Source organism: Nannobrachium achirus (genome assembly GCF_963921795.1).
Source record: "Nannobrachium achirus genome assembly, chromosome: 4".
NCBI classification, from domain to species: domain Eukaryota; kingdom Metazoa; phylum Chordata; class Actinopteri; order Myctophiformes; family Myctophidae; genus Nannobrachium; species Nannobrachium achirus.
This window is the reverse complement of record NC_137813.1, coordinates 59,947,078-59,966,737: the sequence shown is the minus strand read 5'-3', so window position 1 is coordinate 59,966,737 and position 19,660 is coordinate 59,947,078. Positions and strand designations below refer to the sequence as shown.

At 43.0% G+C, this 19,660-nt stretch overlaps 1 protein-coding gene across 1 annotated transcript in view; it reads right to left on the bottom strand.

The window, feature by feature from the left end:
- samd14 (sterile alpha motif domain containing 14) overlaps positions 1-19,660 on the bottom strand; it is a gene marked incomplete at both ends in the record, with an annotated part of 51,594 nt that overhangs the window by 7,555 nt on the left and 24,379 nt on the right. Inside the window, 3 exons of the mRNA XM_080724422.1 lie at positions 10,373-10,538; positions 12,517-12,585; positions 14,929-15,028. Of these exons, the coding sequence (XP_080580548.1) occupies positions 10,373-10,538; positions 12,517-12,585; positions 14,929-15,028 (335 nt within the window). The remainder of the gene's footprint in view (positions 1-10,372; positions 10,539-12,516; positions 12,586-14,928; positions 15,029-19,660) is intronic.

Genomic DNA, 19,660 nt, shown 5'->3' with positions numbered 1-19,660 from the left:
ATTTTGAAAAACATTTTAAAATACTTAATTTAGCCAATCTACATCAACACATTGTGATCAGCTATTTGAAATATTCCAAAAGTTTTTTTTTTTAAATAGTAAAAAAGAACTGCAAAAAAAGAAAAACATACAGGGATAAGGCCTGGACGAAAATAGAGCCCAATGGGTCTTGCACTAGAAATTGTAATTGTGTAAGTAAGTGTAATTTAGTAGTTCAAACATTGAGTTAAATATATCTCAAATGATATAGCCTCAAATGACAAAAGACTATATATACATGTATAATCACACCTCGGCTCTAAATAGAAATGTGCATGCAGCATGTGTTGCTCCAAAAGCAGTGGACATGTTTGGAGGTGTTGTTGGGGGAAGGTGACTTGATGCCCGAGTGCCAGCTGTATATCGTCGTTGTCGGGTGGAAACCTCGTATCTCCAAGTTTCAAATTTGTACGTTCTTTCCCAAATTAAAGCCCTGCTTCATGATCAAGGCCGTCGCACAAAAGTAGTGAAAACAGCAGATCTACAAGCACACAACGCCTCGCACCACGAGGCGTTTTGTGCTTATAGATCGGCTGTTTTCACTAGTTTAGTTCATTTTTAAAATGATCAATGCAAAACGAACGGTTTTGGACATACAAGGTTTTCACGCGACAACGACGATATATTTATTGTGCCTTGTTTTTTTTTGTCTTTTTTAGTTTTTTTTACTGTACACTACAGTACTATTTTTCTTTTTATTATTGTAACTTTTAACCAACTGCTGTGCTGCCTCTGGGCAACTGAATTTCCCCCGTGGGATAATAAAGGTATCTATCTATTCAAGTATTGTACTTAATTAAAGTTTTGAACCCCTAATTGCTCCTGATGAGCAGGTTGGTGCCTTGCATGGTTTCCTCTGCATGCCATCAGTGCTTACTGTGAATGTGTGTGTGTGTGTGTGTGTGTGTGTGTGTGTGTGTGTGTGTGTGTGTGTGTGTGTGTGTGTGTGTGTGTGTGTGTGTGTGTACGCACGGCACGCACGCACGCACGCACGCACGCACACACACACACACACACACACACACACACAGGTTTGCAAAATAATGCAAACTTCAAACTTCATGAAATGACAGGGATTGTTCAGTGTATAACACATGCAGGAATTCTGTACCTCTTTGAACACAAACACAAACACATGCACACACACGCACGCACGCACGCACGCACACACAGTCTGCAGTGTGTCATGTAACACTATGAGGTCCCGGTCTGAAGGAGACAGATACTGTAGGCAGATATGGCCATGCATTACAACAAGAACATTACTGCCATCACACACACATGCACACACACACACACGCACGCACGCACGCACGCACGCACGCACGCACGCACACACACACACACACACGCACACACACGCACACGCACACACACACACACACACACACACACACACACACAGAGTAATAAGCCTATTCAAGCCATTAGGATGCTTGCTGATGGGTATTTAATGGAACTCTTTCCACTTTGGGTTAATGGCTGGGGAGAGATAGATAGAAGGACAGATGGGGAGAGAGAGAGAGAGAGAGAGAGAGAGAGAGAGAGAGAGAGAGAGAGAGAGAGAGAGAGACAGAGACAGAGACAAAGGTAGAGAGTTTTGTAAATCTTATTAATCCCACACGGGAATTCAGTTCCAGCTTCATCCAGCTGACGGCTGCTCAGATGGTCAAGATGAGCGTGCGTGTCTTGCACGGGGACACTTTGATAGGGCATGTATTCTCAACGCATCAAAGGTTCAAGGTTGTACTTTATTGTTACATCTTGTGTACAGGTACATCTTGTGTACAACAGCAAAGTATTTAATGCGATTAAACTTAAATGAAGTAACAACGATAAAACCTACATACTGTACCTAAAAAAGTGCCATTTTGCGGCACTATAGCGGAAAGGAAGGTCTGTGGAGTCACCAGAGTAAGCAAGGAGAATATTATTCTCTAGAACAGGGGTTCTCAACCTTTTCAGGCCGCGACCCCCAAAATAATCATATTTTAATGGGGACCCCCCCCCCCCCCCATCCTGACAAGTACTAAGAGTTGAGGCATTACATTTTGTATAACACGGTTCTATTGTGAAAATAGCAGATCTACATGCTTGTAGATCGGCTATTTTCACAATTTCTGCCTCTAATATTTGACAATTTTGCCAATGTTTAATTTGTCATTTTAGAGGTATTAAAAAGTCCTTAAGTTCTTAAGTCCTTTAGAAATGTGCAGATACCCTCTACACACTTAAACTTTATGTTGGTTTGTTTACTGTTGAGAGAGAAAACAATGTTGCACATTAAATTAATCATCTGGGGACCCCCCCCAAAATAATTTGGGGACCCCCCTGGGGGTCCCGACCCACAGGTTGAGAACCACTGCTCTAGGGCACAAACAGAGCCTTCGGGACTAAGGCTGGGCGATATTAGGAAAATCTTCGATATCCGATAAAGTTGTTGAATACCTCGATATTTATATTACTCACGATATTAGTAAAAACAGTTGCATTATATAGTTTTTTTAATGTTTTTTTTTACATTTGTTCAGTGCTTGTAGAAGGAATTTCAAAAGCACTAATACAGTATCTGGCTTAAAGTCCTGTTCGCAATTTGGTGTTAGGGGAGTTTCTCACCTGAACTGAGTCAGTGGGTCCCTAGCAGAGATGGGGACTCGAGTTAAAGACTCGTCACTCGAGTCGAATCGAGTGACACTTTTGGCGACTCGTCACTCGACTCGGACTCGCCCCTCAAAAACTCGTGACTTGACTCGACTCGTGCTCATAAGACTCGTTAAGTTCACGAGTCTTATGAGCGGTGCTTAAAATAAAGATTGTTCACGACGTGAACAATCTTTATTTTAAGCACTATAATGCATGACAAGCACGACAAATATTGCCTTTCCTTCTCCTTTCTTCTTTCTTTCTTCTGTTGCGCGGCTGCGCGCCGCTGTGCTGCTGAGTGTTGCGCACGGAGACAGCGGCGACCGCGTTGTTTTTCCCAACGTACTTAAGCGCAACGGTGGGGGCCAGGAGCGCTTCGCTGTGTTCACTTGGACCGCGCGCAGCTCAGGGCCGTTGGGAAAACCGCAGTCTGTCTCGCAAAGCGTGGCAGACACAGCCGTCTGCATGGACCTTTCATCCTAAGATTTAAATATTAAAACGGCGAAATAAAACATATATGTTTAGCTCATCATCAGCTATTTTACTTCAGCTAACCTGGCATTTGTTCAATAATTGTATAAAATGATAGGATTATCTGTGAGAACCTGCTTATCTAACGTCGGGTTTCTCTCCAGAGCGCAGCCTCCTCTCGTAATAATATTAATAATGTTCCACTACCACCAGCTGCAGCTATATAGGTCTAATAGCTGAGCTCATTAACCCCTCGTAAGTTAACTTATTGTTTAAAGCAGTAACGTGAGGTTACCATGCCCAGTAGCCCTACTGTTACACTGCTAGAGGATTATTAAATTGTTCTTTGTATCTGTTGCGCTCGCACGTATAGGCTATAGTGCGTCTTTCCAATCTATATCTAGACGCCGACGCGCCATGACAAGGTGGATTAATAGCTTGCAACTCTGATTTTTTGGGAGCCTTATAGGCTAAACAATATAAGCCATAGTTGATTTTGAGAGGTTTATAGGCTGAACAATAAACCTACAGTAGCCTAGGCCTAGGCTGTTAGTTCAGTAGCAGCAGTAGGCAGGACAGCTGCTGCATGCAGCCTTTCAGAATAAGATTTAAATATTAAAACGGCGAAATAAAACACATAGGCCTATGTTTAGCTCATCATCAGCTATTCTACTTCAGTTAACGTGGCATTTGTTTAATAATTTGATAAGATAATAGGATTTTCCGTGAGACAGTGCTTTTCTAGCGTCGGGTTTTCACTTTTTTCTCCGGTGGGCTCTTCTCTTCATGATGTCAATTCCACCAGCTGCATCTAGGCCTATACTAATTAACCCCACGTAATTATTGTTCAAAGCATTAACGTGAAGTTATGCCAAATATGCCCGTAATGTTACAGTTGTGCTGTCAGGATTCTTCACAGCACTGCAGTAACTTTAAAAAAGAAAAATAGCTTTTAAAAAAGCAGGAGGGGAGTGGAAATGAAAGGGAAAAAAAACTTTATGCTAAAGAAGTAAAAGAAAAGCTTTATTTTGGAATAAAGATTATGTTGAACCACGTTTATTTTATTTTTTTTATATCTTAACTAAAACTGCTATTGAAAATGATGCTGTATCAATGACTAAGTAATGTATCAATCCTGACATACTGTCTGTTTATATTAATACAGTAAAGGAGTGATCATGAATACAATCATGCACTTGCCAGTACAATTTAATTAATATAGTAGGCCTATATTAATTATACGCCGGCAACAAACGTTTACGACAGTGATGTAAAATGTATTCCCAGGTCCAATCCCCACTGAGAGTACACGTCGCTATGGTAACCAGTAGCGAAACGTTTTACGGCAGTAACTGCAGTAAAGTGTTATGTTGCTTACTGTCCAGCTCTGGTGGCTTCTTCAAATAGAAAAATTGTGATTGCTTCGCAATTCCTATTAAAAACAACATTTGAGTACTTGTCTAGCTCAAGCTGTCTTAGGAAAATGTCAGTACAGATAGCTACAAAGGTCTACAAAAAGGATTTAAGTGTCAAGCAAGCAACTGAAGTGTGGCTGGTTTTGGGATTATTTTATTCATTGGATGATGATCGGACGGCCGGGGACCCTGCTACTATTGGACATAACTGCTTGCTTCCAAGGAACTTTCACCGAGGAAGGAGAGGCAGGAGGTCTACTTCAGAGCTGTTTTCTGGGGGAAATGGATCCATTATTATTAATCGTGGAACATTTAACAGCCTCCGTAGCGTGATTGTGAGTACATACATGCATGTGTCTTTCCTAATTTAGCCTGCCATGGCTTCTGGCTGCTGCTGTAGCTGTATCTGTGAGTACCGGGTGATCATGATGCGCCATCTAACTTTTTCAGCTGGAGGCTAGATCATTATAAAAAATAATAAAAAAAGATATATAGGCCTATGTATATAAAGACTCGTAACTCGACTCGGACTCGCCACTTAAAGACTTGAGACTCGACTCGACTCGTCCCCCACGTCCCCCAGAGACTCGACACTCGACTCGGACTCCTCCCCCAAAGACTCTTGACTCGACTCGACTCGTGATCACGAGACTCGTGGGCATCTCTGGTCCCTAGACATGAAAAATCACCAAGGTGCTCGTCCGCCATAGTGCCACGAATGGCGCAATGGCCAAATCAAATATGGCTGCCATCGGCTATGATGAAAATCCAACTTTTCTGTTTCTGGGTGTATATGCACATGTAATACCTTCATTTGGACTCATTTGGGTATGGGGAATTCATTTCTGATATTGTTTTCACCATTTTGGGTGATTTGGACCTCAAAAGGTCATGGTCAAGGTCATTTTGCTATTCCGAAGACCGTGGGCCATAACTTGGCCATTGTTAGGAGTAAAAACAGGTGCAGTAGGTCTAAATCAACTAATGCTGACATGTGTAATTCATTTCTGACATTGTTTTGACCATTAAGGATCATCTTGTCTTTGAAATATCAATGTCAATGCCATTTTTCAAAAACGATTTTGTTCATTACTTGCACTTTTATAGTATTTTTTGTAAGTTTGTTACTATTTTATAGTGAGTTTGTTTTGTTTATAACAAAATACATACTAGTGAGAAATACAACAAGTAAACATCCACATTTAACTTTAAAGGGGGGTTTTAAATGGGTGTTTAGATGAGCAAATAAGACTATTTACGAATAAAAGTGACAAATAAAATCACACAACAAAAGCACACACAAAATTAAATAACAATTTCCCTCAAAGTGCACCATATTGTGATTGTGTGCATCCAAGTTAGTATGATGTGTTTTTACAGGATGGATTTGCCATTGTTCCATGGCAAAATATGATGCACCGATATCCATCAGCAAGGCAGCCATATCCTCGAGAGTCGAAGTGTTCCTTGCATCCATCCATGTTCCATTGGTTCTAGTCTTTCCTCAGGTTCCTTGGCTGTTGCAAGCAGGTGGCAAGACATGCACTAGAAAGGTGCCTTGTTGGTATCAGCAGTTGTACTTCTCTGCTACCAATGCTGTGTCTTGTTCTGTCAAGGTCTTTGCCTCTCCAAAGTTTGTTAGATATTGTATTCGGTCAGAAGCCATAGCTGCATGCTTATTCCCCACCTGGCCCATGCAGTCATCTCCAGTTTCCAAGGCATATGTCCCCTGATCACTGTCTTGGCTAGTGGTGCTCCAAGATGAGAGACTGCTTGATGCTGTAGAAGCATGTGCCACTGCACACCTAGTGCCATACTGCTACCAGATCTACTTAATCCCCAGTGCTTGGAAGTATCACTACGACAACTCTCTGGGGTCCACTCATAATCCTGGCGACCCATTATTCCCTCCATTAGGTTAGGCCGGGTTATGGGTAGGTTTAGTTATAATAGGGCCAGTTGACTCCACATGTACCAGCAGCTTGGTGACAGCCTCCTCAATCTAGTTCAATCTTTGGGATCTCTTCACCTCCAGCCCCTTTTGCATGGAGCCACTCATCATCATCAGAGATAACAGACGCACCCATCCCTCATCAACTTTACAAATTCTGGGTGTCTGAGGAGAACACACAGCTCTCCAGCTGTGTGTTCGGAATATGGTGTCCATTCAAGCTTGTGGCGATGTAGGTAGAACGGCTGCCTTGGAATCTGAAGGTTCCAGGGTCGATTTCTGGCTCCTCCTGCTTATTTGTCGAAGTGTCCTTAAAGGGGAAGACCACCCATTTTCAATATTGAAATATGTCATTAATATACCTTAGAGGAGTTGTGTGGACATAGAAAAAAAGTTCCCCCTCTTCTGTGTTGCCTAGAACTGGAGGATTGATTTTGGGGTTTGTATTGTAAAGTACAATGGTGTGATGTCATCAAGTTGTACTTTACAATACAAACCCCAAAATCAATCCTCCAGTTCTAGGCAACACAGAAGGGGGGGAACTTTTTTTCTATTTCCACACAACTCCTCTAAGGTATATTAATGACATATTTCAATATTGAAAATGGGTGGTCTTCCCCTTTAAGCAAGACACTGAACCCCTAACTGCTCCCGGTTAGCACCTTGCATGGTTTCATGGTGTGAATGTATGTGTGAATGTATGTGTTAATGGGCGAATGTGAAATACATTGTACAGTGCTTTGGAGAAGAGCGCTATATACTGTAAATGCAGTCCATTTACCATTATCAGCTCTGTTGTCTCTGTTGATGATGTCGCTAGTGGAGAAGAGATCCCAGACATCTTGAATAGGATTGAGGAGGCTGACACCTGTTCAGCCTCCATTATAACTAAGCCTATCCCTAACCTTCACTAACCTAATGGTCAGAATAATGGGATGTCGGAACTATGAGCGGACCCCAGAGAGTTGTTGTCTCCTTCACATTACTGCTATATTACACCCCATATTTCCAAGCACTGGGGATGAAGGAGATCTGGCAGCAGTATGGCTCTGGTGAGACTCACTTCTACTGCATCAAGCAGTCTCATCTTGGAGCACCACTAGCCAAGACAGTGATCAAGGCACATATGCCTTGGAGACAGGAGATGACTGCATGGGCCAGGTGAGGATTAAAAATGTAGTTATGGCTTCTGACCGAGTACAATATCATCTAACAAACTTTGGAGAGGCAAAGACCTTGACAGAACAAGACACAGTATTGGTAGCAGAGAAGTACAACTGCTGAGACCAACAAGGCACCGTTCTAGCGTGTTTCTTGCCACCTGCTTGCAACAGCCAAGGAACCTGAGGAAAGACTAGAGCCAATGGAAAATGGAACAGGGCATGACATAAAGGCTTGTCCTGTTGTCCAGGACAAGTGCCCATACTATGGAGTGGAGGGAGCAAGGGGGGTCATTAGCCGTCCTTTTGTTATTATTTCAATGTATGACATTTTTATCCGGACAAGTGACTTTTGTCCCCGGACAAGTGAATGGGAAATATACTTGTCCAAAGGACAACTGCCTCAAAAAGTCAATTAATGTCAAGCTCTGATGGATGGAAGGAGCACTTTGACTTTAGTACACTCCTGCCATGTCTGAAGCAAGACACTCGACACTGATGGAGTTCTGTGCATCATATTTTGCCATGGAACAATGACAAATCCATCCTGTAAAAACACCTCATACTAACTTGCATGCACACAATCAATATGGTGCACTTTGAGGGAAATTATTATTTAATGTTGTGTGTGATTTTGTTGTGTAATTTTATTTGTCACTTTTATTTGTAAATAGTCTTATCTGCTCATTTAAACACCCATTTAAAACCCCCCTTTAAAGTTAAATGTGGATGTTTACTTGTTGTATTTCTCACTAGTATGTATTTTGTTATAAACAAAACAAACTTACTATAAAATAGTAACAAACTTACAAAAAATACTATAAAAAGTGCAAGTAATGAACAAAATCGTTTTTGAAAAATGGCATTGACATTGATATTTCAAAGACAAGATGATCCTTAATGGTCAAAACAATGTCAGAAATGAATTATACATGTCAGCATTAGTTGATTTAGACCTACTGCACCTGTTTTTACTCCTAACAATGGCCAAGTTATGGCCCACGGTCTTCGGAATAGCAAAATGACCTTGACCATGACCTTTTGAGGTCCAAATCACCCAAAATGGTCAAAACAATATCAGAAATGAATTCCCCATACCCAAATTAGTCCAAATGAAGGTATTACATGTGCATATACACCCAGAAACAGAAAAGTTGGATTTTCATCATAGCCGATGGCAGCCATATTTGATTTGGCCATTGCGCCATTCGTGGCACTATGGCGGACGAGCACCTCGGTGATTTTTCATGTCTAGGGACCCACTGACTCAGTTCAGGTGAGAAACTCCCCTAACACCAAATTGCGAACAGGACTTTAAGCCAGATACTGTATTACACTGTTATGTATGTAGAAATCAACAATTAGTTTTATGCCATGCCAATTAAGTGTTAAAAAAAAAGGCTCTGCCTCCCACTCTGTCTAATGTAGCCTCGGCTCAATACTGGCTGTTGCTGAATCAGCTGTGTATGCGCGTGCGTGCGTGCGTGCGTGCGCGCGTGTGCGCGTGCGCGTGCGCGTGCGGGTGCGTGTGTGTGCGTGTAAAGGGACAGCGTGTGACCAAAATAACCAGTAACAGATGAGGAGGGCGACAGCAGCCTGACAGGGAGAAGGATGGAGATTCGATAAAAAACAAGAAGAGATGAAGAGAACAGAAGAGGAGGAGGACACTCAGTAGTCACACACACACACACACACACACACACACACACACACACACACACACACACACACACACACACAGGATGTGTGTCACGCTGCGACACGCTTTGGTTGAGATCTGCCATTTTAACCACTCAAACTTCAGAATCCGGGGGGAACAGTTGCCAAAAATAGCTCTGAACGTGTCGCGACGTGGCATGTTGTAGGGGCTTGTACATCAGCAATTTTTGGGTGAACACATTTGGTGGAGAGAGAGAGCAGGGGCGTCACATAGGGGGGGGGGGGGGGGGGGGGGGGAGTGGGACTGAGTTACCAGGGCCCAAGGTGGAGGGGCCTTAATTATTTTATACTTTAACTATTGAAAATGTTGTTGCATGTTGTAGGGGCTTGTACATCAGCAATCTTTGGGCGAACACATTTGGTGTAGACGGGTCGCCTCGGTATCTTCGACCCAGCTGGGAAAATCCAACTGAAGCGACCATTGCTCCCCCCACCCCCACTCCACCCATCGCATCCTGACGGCCAGTCAGCGTTGATGTTGCCCGGAGACACGGAAATGTTTTGGGTGTTTGGTTTTGGGGACTCCCTTTTTTCCAGGTGTTTCCCCTCGATTCTGACGTGACCTCATTTGTTTCCCGACGCTGACCAGCGCGACCAAAGTGAAGCGATTGAACTAAACGGCTATAGAAACAAATCGTCGTTGTCGGGTGAAAACCTTGTGTATGTCCAAAACCGTCCGTTTTGCATTTATCATTTTAAAAATGATTTAAACTAGTGAAAACAGCCGATCTACAAGCACACAACGCCTTGCACCGCGAGGCGTTGTGTGCTTGTATTCACTACCTTGTATTCACTACCTATTCGCTTGTTTTCACTACCTTTGTGCGAAGGCCCGAAACAGGGCTTTACTTTGCGAAAAAAAAACATACTCATCTGAAACTTGGAGATACAAGGTTTCTGCCCGACAGTGACGAAATATATCTCTTCCCGTGTTGAATGCACCATAACGCTCCATGGTATACTGTATCTCGTACCTGTGAGTGTGACTTGCGCGGGCTGGAGGAGGAGGCGTTGACAGAAGGAGGTGCTTTGGGCGAGCAGGGAGGAGTGCCCGAGGAGGAGACGGAGCCCCGGCCTTCGGTGAACCAGGAGAACGGAACGAAGGAGCCAGAGGAGCGAGACGGGCTCTCCGACGGCTCCCTGAGTAGCACACGACCAGAAACACACACACACACACACACACACACATATCGTCACTGTCAGGCTAGTCTCGCGTGGCCAGACTGTTGACTCCGCGATTTGAGAAATAGAAACGATGAGTGCGAGATAAAGCGGATGTGACGCAACCGCTTGGTGCAGTAGCAATAACATGTCCTACTGGAAGTGTTGTCTCCTTTCAACATTTCTGGGGGCGTTATTACGTCTTTCTCTGGTGTTATTTGTTACCTCCATGATGTTTTCAAACGTTTTCTTAAACTATACACGCATAACAAGAATATGCTGCTCAAATGACTCTGTCTGTGCGAGTGTGCTTCTGTTATGTTTCCAGTGGGACTACAGTTCAGTGCAGCAGTGGCTCCTTTCCGATACTTGCCGTTCGGGAGCTGCCGTTCTAGACTCTATATAGCATTCGGAGATTGTGGAATAGTTGTCTGGCTACGCGAGACTACTGTCGGGCAGAAACCTTGTATCTTCAAGTTTCAGGTTTTATACGTTTTTTCAACAAGTAAAGCCCTGCTTCATCATACAAGGCTGTCGCAAAAAAGTAGTGAAAACAGCCGATCTACAAGCACACAACGCCTCGCGGTGCGAGGCGTTGTGTGCTTGTAGATCTGCTATTTTCACTGTTTAGTTCATTTTTAAAACAATAAATACAAAACGAAAGGTTTTGGACATACAAGGTTTCCACCCGACACCGACAATAGACCTATACTGTACAGATGGGACGCTAAGCGATATTATCGTTTATCGTGATAAAAAAAATCTCACGATAATAGTATGGCGGATATTTAATTTATCGTGATATTGTCCTCCTTCATGCACTGGGTTCAATTCACCGTTTATTTGCCAAGCTGCATATCCGGTACCACTTAAACCCTCTATAAAGGTACTTATAATATACGTACTTGATACAGTCTTTTTTTCACTCTCTATCAAATGTCTTTGCCAAAGAATAGCCGATATAGCCTAACCCTAACCCAGATCTACAAGCTCAGTTGTGAGCTTGTAGATCTGCTATCTTTTGTCAAACGTTCCGCCGCAGGATAATGGATGTTGGGGATATTTGGATTATCGTGATAATATCCTAAATCGTGATTTCTTTGGTCACAATAATCGTGATATGAAATTTTCCCATCCCTACAGTCAGGCAGTAACTATCGGTTATTATTCTCTTAGCAATTATTCTATCCATACCTTTTTCGATTGATCAAATTATATATATATATATATATATATATATATATATATATCAATAAATCATTTAACAAAAAAATAGTGAAAACAGCAGATCAACGAGTTCACAACATCTCGCAATGCAACGTGTTGTGAGGTTGCAGTCCGGCTATTCTTACTAATTAACAAATATATAAAAGGAATAAAACTGGATGTGTCCATGGGTTTTGTCTCGTCTCCTAGCAACATCAGAGAGTTCTGTCCATTTTGAATATCAATAATCATAGAGAAGAGAGAGAGAGAGCAGGGGTGTCACAAAGGGGGGGGGAGTGGGACTGAGTTACCAGGGCCCAAGGTGGAGGGGCCTTAATTATTTTATACTTTAACTATTGAAAAATAGCAGATATACAAGCTCACAGCGCGGCACCGAGTGCCGCGTGGCGAGCTTGTAGATCTGCTATTTTTTTTTTTAAGTTGTGAAAATGTGTGCCAATCTTTGAATGTTTTTTTAAGCGAACATTTGTAACTCAATTTAGCTTCTGGGGGGTCCCGGGAACTAAATATTTTGAGATGGTGGTCCATGGCCAACTACGTATCATTTTGGGGGTCCTTAACATGAAAAGGTTTGAGCACCAATGACATAGAAACATAGGTTTTTCAAAAAACCTCAGAAGGATTTGAAATATTCAAAGACTTGCATACCGGTACATTTTCACTGTATATCTGCTACCCAGGGCCCAGAATTTGGTGCGACACCCCTGAGAGAGAGAGAGTCTGTACTCACCTGCTGCCCATGGACAGCCTGTTGGATTTATCCTTCCTCACGCGAACATAGGATCGCCTGAGAGTCACCCTGTAGATGAGATGACAGACAGACAGACAGGCAGACAGACAGACAGACAGACAGACAGACAGGCAGACAGACAGACAGACAGACAGACAGACAGACAGACAGGCAGACAGACAGAGATAGATATATACCGGTAGGTATCGTTGTTGTCGGGTGGAAACCTCGTATGTCCAAAATTGTTCATTTTGCATTTAGCATTTTAGAAATGATCTAAACTAGTGAAAACAGCCGATCTACAAGCACACAACGCCTCGCACCGCGAGGCGTTGTGTGCTTGTAGATCTGCTGTTTTCACTACTTTGCGACGGCCTTGTATGACGAAGCAGGGCTTTACTTTACGAAAAAAATGTACACATTTGAAACGTGGAGATGCAGTGATGTTAATAGGTTTTTAATGTAATGAGTCCCGGGACCCAAGGAGGGTCTTTCGGATGAGTCCCAGGGATATTTTATGGGTCCCACAAAAATTCAACGCGTCATGTCATTTTTGACAAAGTGCAGCATTTAACTTGAATTGGTTATTATATGGTTATTTACATTGTTTATCTTACAAAATACATACAAAAACGAATGAAACAATTAAACTATAATAGTACCTTGAGATGAAGAAGCACTAGGGATGGAGCTCGTTAATTTTTATTGATAATGAGCACCTTATCGATGTTGCTTATCGAGCCGGGCTTTTATCGAGCCCACTATTGAGCTTTTTTCTGTTATTTTGTGGAAAGACATGATGAGACACTAATATATATATATAATTACAGTACTATTCATGAATTAATAATAATAGCCTACTGTAAAACTATACTATAAACTATAGGCTAACATTTCCATGTCTCTCCTTTTTTTTTTTTTTTTTTTTTTTTTTTACAGTAAATGCATATCTATTTTTTCCATTAAATACATTTGACCAGGACCTTCAAATACAGTACTTTAACAGACAGAAGGCAAGTCAACCTTTTTATTTTTGGAAAATATTTGAAGAAACTAAATGTGTACCGTCTCTTTAACAGTGTAATTTATAATGCATAGTACGACGGTGTCACGCAACAAAGAAATACCCAATCAACAAGCTCAAACCGTGTCTGCTCGCACCGCGTTGTGATCTTGTACATCTGCTATTTTCGGTAGACTCAGAAGTCGCGCTGGCAACGCTACGGATTCATTCGCACGGAGCGATACATTATAACTCTATGGCAGTGATTTTGAGTGTCCCAAACGGATTATTATCGATGGAATCATTCATATTTTCAAGCACCACATACTGTGGGTGGAAGAGAACGGGTGTCGCGCTGCTTCAACAGCCCGCGTTGGAGTTGTTTCAACTCGTCTCAGACTAGCTCTGGTCCATAGCGTTAGTGGAGGAGAACTCCACTAACGCTACGGACCAGAGCTAGTCGCAGACGTGCAAAGTTATTGATTGCACTTGGGTCTTATGTGATGCAAGTGCCTGGCTCCGTCTGCATTGTCGAAGACAGTGTTCCCTCCCGAGCATGATGTAACAACCGTGCTGCATATAGCCCATTGTATTTAGCTCTCCCCTTGTCTTTTCCAAAAGGTAACCAAACTTTTTAGTGTTTCACGCGTTCCACCGTTGTTCCGCGGCACGCATGCACTTCCAAAGCACACAACTATCGATGACACATTGTACCTCCCGGCCCCCGGCCGCTATAGCAGCCCATGACGTGACGCTTACCCGATAACAGGCTCGACAAGCCAAACCCACGTTCGGTGGGGGAACCCTTCTTGGTGTATCACCTAACACGCTGTGCCACTATGGTCAGAGAGCGGCCCGGTGCTACGCTAAAACTAAGGCACCCATTGAATTCTGTGACCATGCATGGAGCACACAATAGCGTCGGTGGATTCCAAACACACACTGTCGTTAGTTCTATCGTCTGTTTTAAGACTTTCTACGCGGATTTCATTTGTGTTAACGTAGGGTACAGTAGCATGCCTTCACCCATGAACAATGGTGGCGTCTGTGGACTTTTTAAAATATATTTTTTTTCGCGACGTGGTAAATTATTTTCACGTGGACTCCAATGGAGGCGATGCGTCCGTGGGACCCCAGAACACTGACGTGAATGCGTCTCTAGGCAACGTGAATGCGTCAGAGACGCGGGATGCGCACGTAATGACGTCACTGGAGATGCGAGGTTTCTATCCGACAGTGGCGATATAACAGAGATGAACAACAGAATGTTTCAAGGTCAACATTCAATAGCGTTCAACAAAGACCTAAAGAATGGATGTGTGTGCGTGCTTGCGTGAGTGCGTGTGTGTGTAAGTGCATGTGTGGTGTGTACAGTATACAAGTGCCTGTATACAGAGTACAAGCCTCACCCCAGATCCAGGAATCGTCTCTTGGTCTTCTTATCAAAGATAACAGTGGGGCTGCTGGGGTCAGCTGGACTGGTGTCACGACTGTTGTCTGATACCAGCACTAACACACACACACACACATGCACACGCACACGCACACACACGCACACGCACACGCACACGCACACACACACACACACACACACACACACACATACATACACACACTCGCGCGCACACACACACACACACACACACACACACACACACACACACACACACACACACACACACACACACACACACACACACACGTTAACCACTTATTTCCCTTTTTTATCGTTATAGGCAAATGCATTTCCAAAAACCCAAATGTGGTCTCTCTTGTGGAATTTCCTTTGGGATCACATCTATCTAGAATGGTACAGCATAGTACCTACCTATCTATTTAAAAATGTGTTAAGGCTGCCATGACAACACACAGCTCAGCTTCCTCTCTGAAGGCCAAAGAGGAAGGTTCACGGATGCGGTGAGAGAGGACACAGGGCTTGACATCAGTTGTTTTGATTGCTAAAACATGTTTTTCAAAACTGTACGTTTTTTTTTTTTCTTCAAAATTGCACACACAAAACTCCAAACATCACACACAAATTGCTCAACCCTGGCATCCCTTTGCAAAACAACTCTTTGCCATCAAATCTCTTAACAAAATAGAACTCGTGTTTTCATTTGGTAAACACAGCCATATTTTCATATGACACACACATACCATTCATTGAATAAACACAACTAAGCTTTTGGCTGAACACTACCAAGCATGTACAGAACACTGAAGAGCAAAATTGAAAACATAATTATAGAAATGGAACACACTGAATGAATGACAATTACTCTGGTAAATGAACCAATTCCCTTTTTGTAAAATTACCCAGTTTATGCCCACTTCTCTCATTGACAAACATAAAACAGCACACACATATGCAGACAAAACATTTTATTGACTGCAGGTCTAAACCTTTTGGGCTCAAGGCACTCCTAGAAATGTATTTTTCATCCGAGGCACCGACAGCGACACCCCTAGATTATATTTATAATTTTCACTCCCAGCACCTTATATTTATAGTATATTTTAGCGATTATGTTGCAAGGAAAACGTTGAGATAATAGACATGTTGGTTAGAACTGACTGAAAATAACGTTGTATTTAGAGTTTAAATTATTCTAAATATATTTTTTAAGTGTCCAAATAAATTCCAACTATATCAAATTATGTCGCGGCACCCCTGGACTGCTGTCACGGCACCCCAGGGTGCCCCGCCACCAACTTTGAAAACCCCTGCTGTAGACTACATGTCCCAGGATGCATTGCCTGTATCCCAGCTCTGACACCATGTATGCACTCTTGTCCCGTCTCCGTCTGTATACGATGACAACACGGCTCATGTAACACCCCGGGATTTGAAACCCGGGTCTCCCCGCGCGGAAAGCCAAAATCTTAACCACTATAGCCCAAAGGGGAATTCCACATAGAGTTAATATATAAATAGCAGGGGTGAAAGTGGTTTGAAATTCTTGCCGGAACTCGCCGCGCGGCCAAAAAAAATTGGGCGCCTCTAACCCCCCAAAACCCCTGAAATGCATAGAAAACTGCATTTTCGAACAGTTATACACACAATAAAAACACTACAGGTCCTACACTTGAATTAGGCAACACACTTACTGTAACATGAAACACGATTGAAATCCTAAATGAATTATCTATAATAAGCCTCTTCATATTGTTCATATTGTTCATTGTTCCATACAGAAGGGTAGGCCTAAGCATCTATATATTATTATATTTATTATATTATTATATATATTATTATTAATATTATTATAACCAGTTATCTAAAGTAACTAAGTACATTTCGTCATTGTCGGGTGGAAACCTTGTATGTCCAAAACCTTTCGTTTTGCATTTATCATTTTAAAAATGATTTGAACTAGTGAAAACAGCAGATCTACAAGCACACAACACCTCGCGGGTGGCGTTGTGTGCTTGTAGATTTGCTGTTTTCACTACTTTTGTGCAACAGCCTGGTATGATGAAGCAGGGCTTTGCTTTGCAAAAGAACATACACATTTGAAACTTGGAGATACGAGGTTTCCATCCGACAACGACGATTTACTAAAGTAGTGTATTTAAGTACAGGTTTTAAGTATAGCCTAGCCTACTTTACTGGAGTATTTCCAATACTTTTAATTCTACTCCACTACACATGCAGAATAGAATCATTTTGGTCTATTCTGGCCGCATCCATGCAGGCACAGACACAACGAGTCCTCCTAGAGATGGGATTTATGGCTCTTTGAAGTGAGCCGGATCTCTGGGATCCGTTCCTTTCAAAGAGCCGTTCAAAAGACGGCCACTGTTCATTAGAAAGGAACGGCTCCCTACTGTGAACCGAATCATATCGTTCATTTCAAAGAGCCGTTCAAAAGACTCGATTCGTTCGCGAACGTCCCACCTCTATTCGCTCCGTGTCAAACGCAAACAGAATGGATATAGGATCACACTGACCTACACAAACGTACGGGAATAATTTAGAAGCACTTTATCAGAAAATATAACTAGTAACACTTGTGTAGCCTACTGTATGTTAATCTGACTTTGGTATAGGCTATTGTTTTCTTCCTGTACGTGCGTTTGTGGCAGGTTTAACATGGGATTTTGACAGCTGGCTTTCTCCTCGTCTTAACGGAACGCCGTTCCGGCCCCAAATGTTTTAACGGAACGGGGGTTCCGGCCGTTCCGGCTCACTTTCACCACTGATAAATAGAGAGAGGACGGCCCCGCCGCCAGCTATTCATTTCAATGCAAGTTGTTCAGGGCCGTTTTGAAGCACCCGGAAGACTGCCGGGAGTAGCTGAATCCAGGTGCATTGTGGGTAAAATTGGCCTATAGCTATAGGCCAATTTTTCTTACGTCGACGAACGTCTTAGGCCTACGTCACGAACGCCAAACTACATCTATTGAACCCCATGGCAGACCCCAGCGGTGCCCTCTCTTTTGCCCGTGCATGTAGTTCACCCAGCTTTGGCCAGTAGCGCCAAGCCAGCTTCACAGTTTACAAGCCGTTCTGGGGGCTTGGACAGAGGCCACAATTGGGTATGGCAAGGTATGGCAGCTGCCATACCTTGGCTAAAGGGAAGAAAAAATATAAATACTTCTTAACCCTCTCCCAGCCAAATATGATTCCATCATTATTTTTCAGTAGTCCCAGCTAGCCACCATCGCCTTCCATCGCCTTGGTGATCATTTTTTAAATTGTTTGGAATTTTTTTCAGCAAAAACTGTGTATTCTAGGCTCTCAAAGCCTCAGCATTGAAAATGCGAAGGATCTGACGTCATCGACGTAACGTCAACAACATGTTATTTTCCCATTGACGCCAATACTGCAACTCCGCCATATCTCAGCGTCAGTACGTCGGATTTTGATCCGGTTTGAAGTGTCTGTGGCGTGTATCGCATGTCCCAGGCGATAGTCGATAGGTTAATTACACCATCAAGCGCGCGTGTGGCGCTCAGGGTCCCACGCTGTTCCATGCTAACGTTAGCTCCCGGCCCCATGTAAACGGATGGAGCAGCTATGTTATCATGAGGCCTATAGCAAACCCTGGTGTGCTTATCGTTGGCGCTCTCTAGTGGTATATTCAATCCAGTACAGCCTCCAACAATTTAAAGCCTGGTTGGATGCTGTACTGTAGAACTGAAAAATTCATAATATTACTGGCATTATAAGTGCACACGCAGACGCATATTGTAAGTTGGCTGAGAATGAGAATAAATTCATCATGCCTGTTGCTGAGTTATGGCAACATGACTGGTGTCTTGCACGCGCGCGTGCAAGACACCAGTCATGTTGCCATACCTTAGCTTTTGCCGAACTGACGCCACTGGGCCTGGAATTCCCCCTTGGCCAGGGGGAGATATTAGGAGTTTTGGTTATCAGGGAGAGGCTCTGAGCCACTATACTGCTAGACTCAGCAGCCTGATGGCCCGGCAGTGGTGGGAACTGTCCCTCGGTCTGTTTACTGGGCATTTGATACTGCGGTATATCGCCTGCCTTATGGCGGCAGCGTGAACAGCTTGTAGGCTTGGGGGTGATGATGATCCTCTTAACCTTGGCTGTGCACCCACTTGGCGTGTATATCTCCTGCAACCAGGCATCCACAGTACACATTCACGCACACACGTGCACCCGTGCATACACGCACACACACGCACGCACGCGCACGCACGCACGCACGCACGCACGCACGCACGCACGCACGCACGCACGCACGCACGCACGCACGCACGCACGCACACACACACACACACACACACACACACACACACACACACACACACACACGAATGGGAGTAAATTTATTGTTATCACATTTCTGTCTTAGGAATGCGACAAAAAACTAAAAATATTATTGAACTCTAGTCTCCATGGCGTGACTAATCAATAGACAAAAAGTCATTTTGGGGGTGAACTACTTCTTTAATGTAAGTTTTCTAATAATAATCAAAATCTACAATGTAACTATAGTAACTGAAGTTCTCAAACAAATGTAGGGGAGTACAAAGTACAATATTTGGGATCCGGAATATAGTGGAGTATAGAAGTGAAAGTACAGGAAATCGAAGTTGAAGTAAAGTACAATACCTCAAAAAAGGTTACTTAAGTTCAGCACTTGAAGTAAATGTACTTAGTTACTA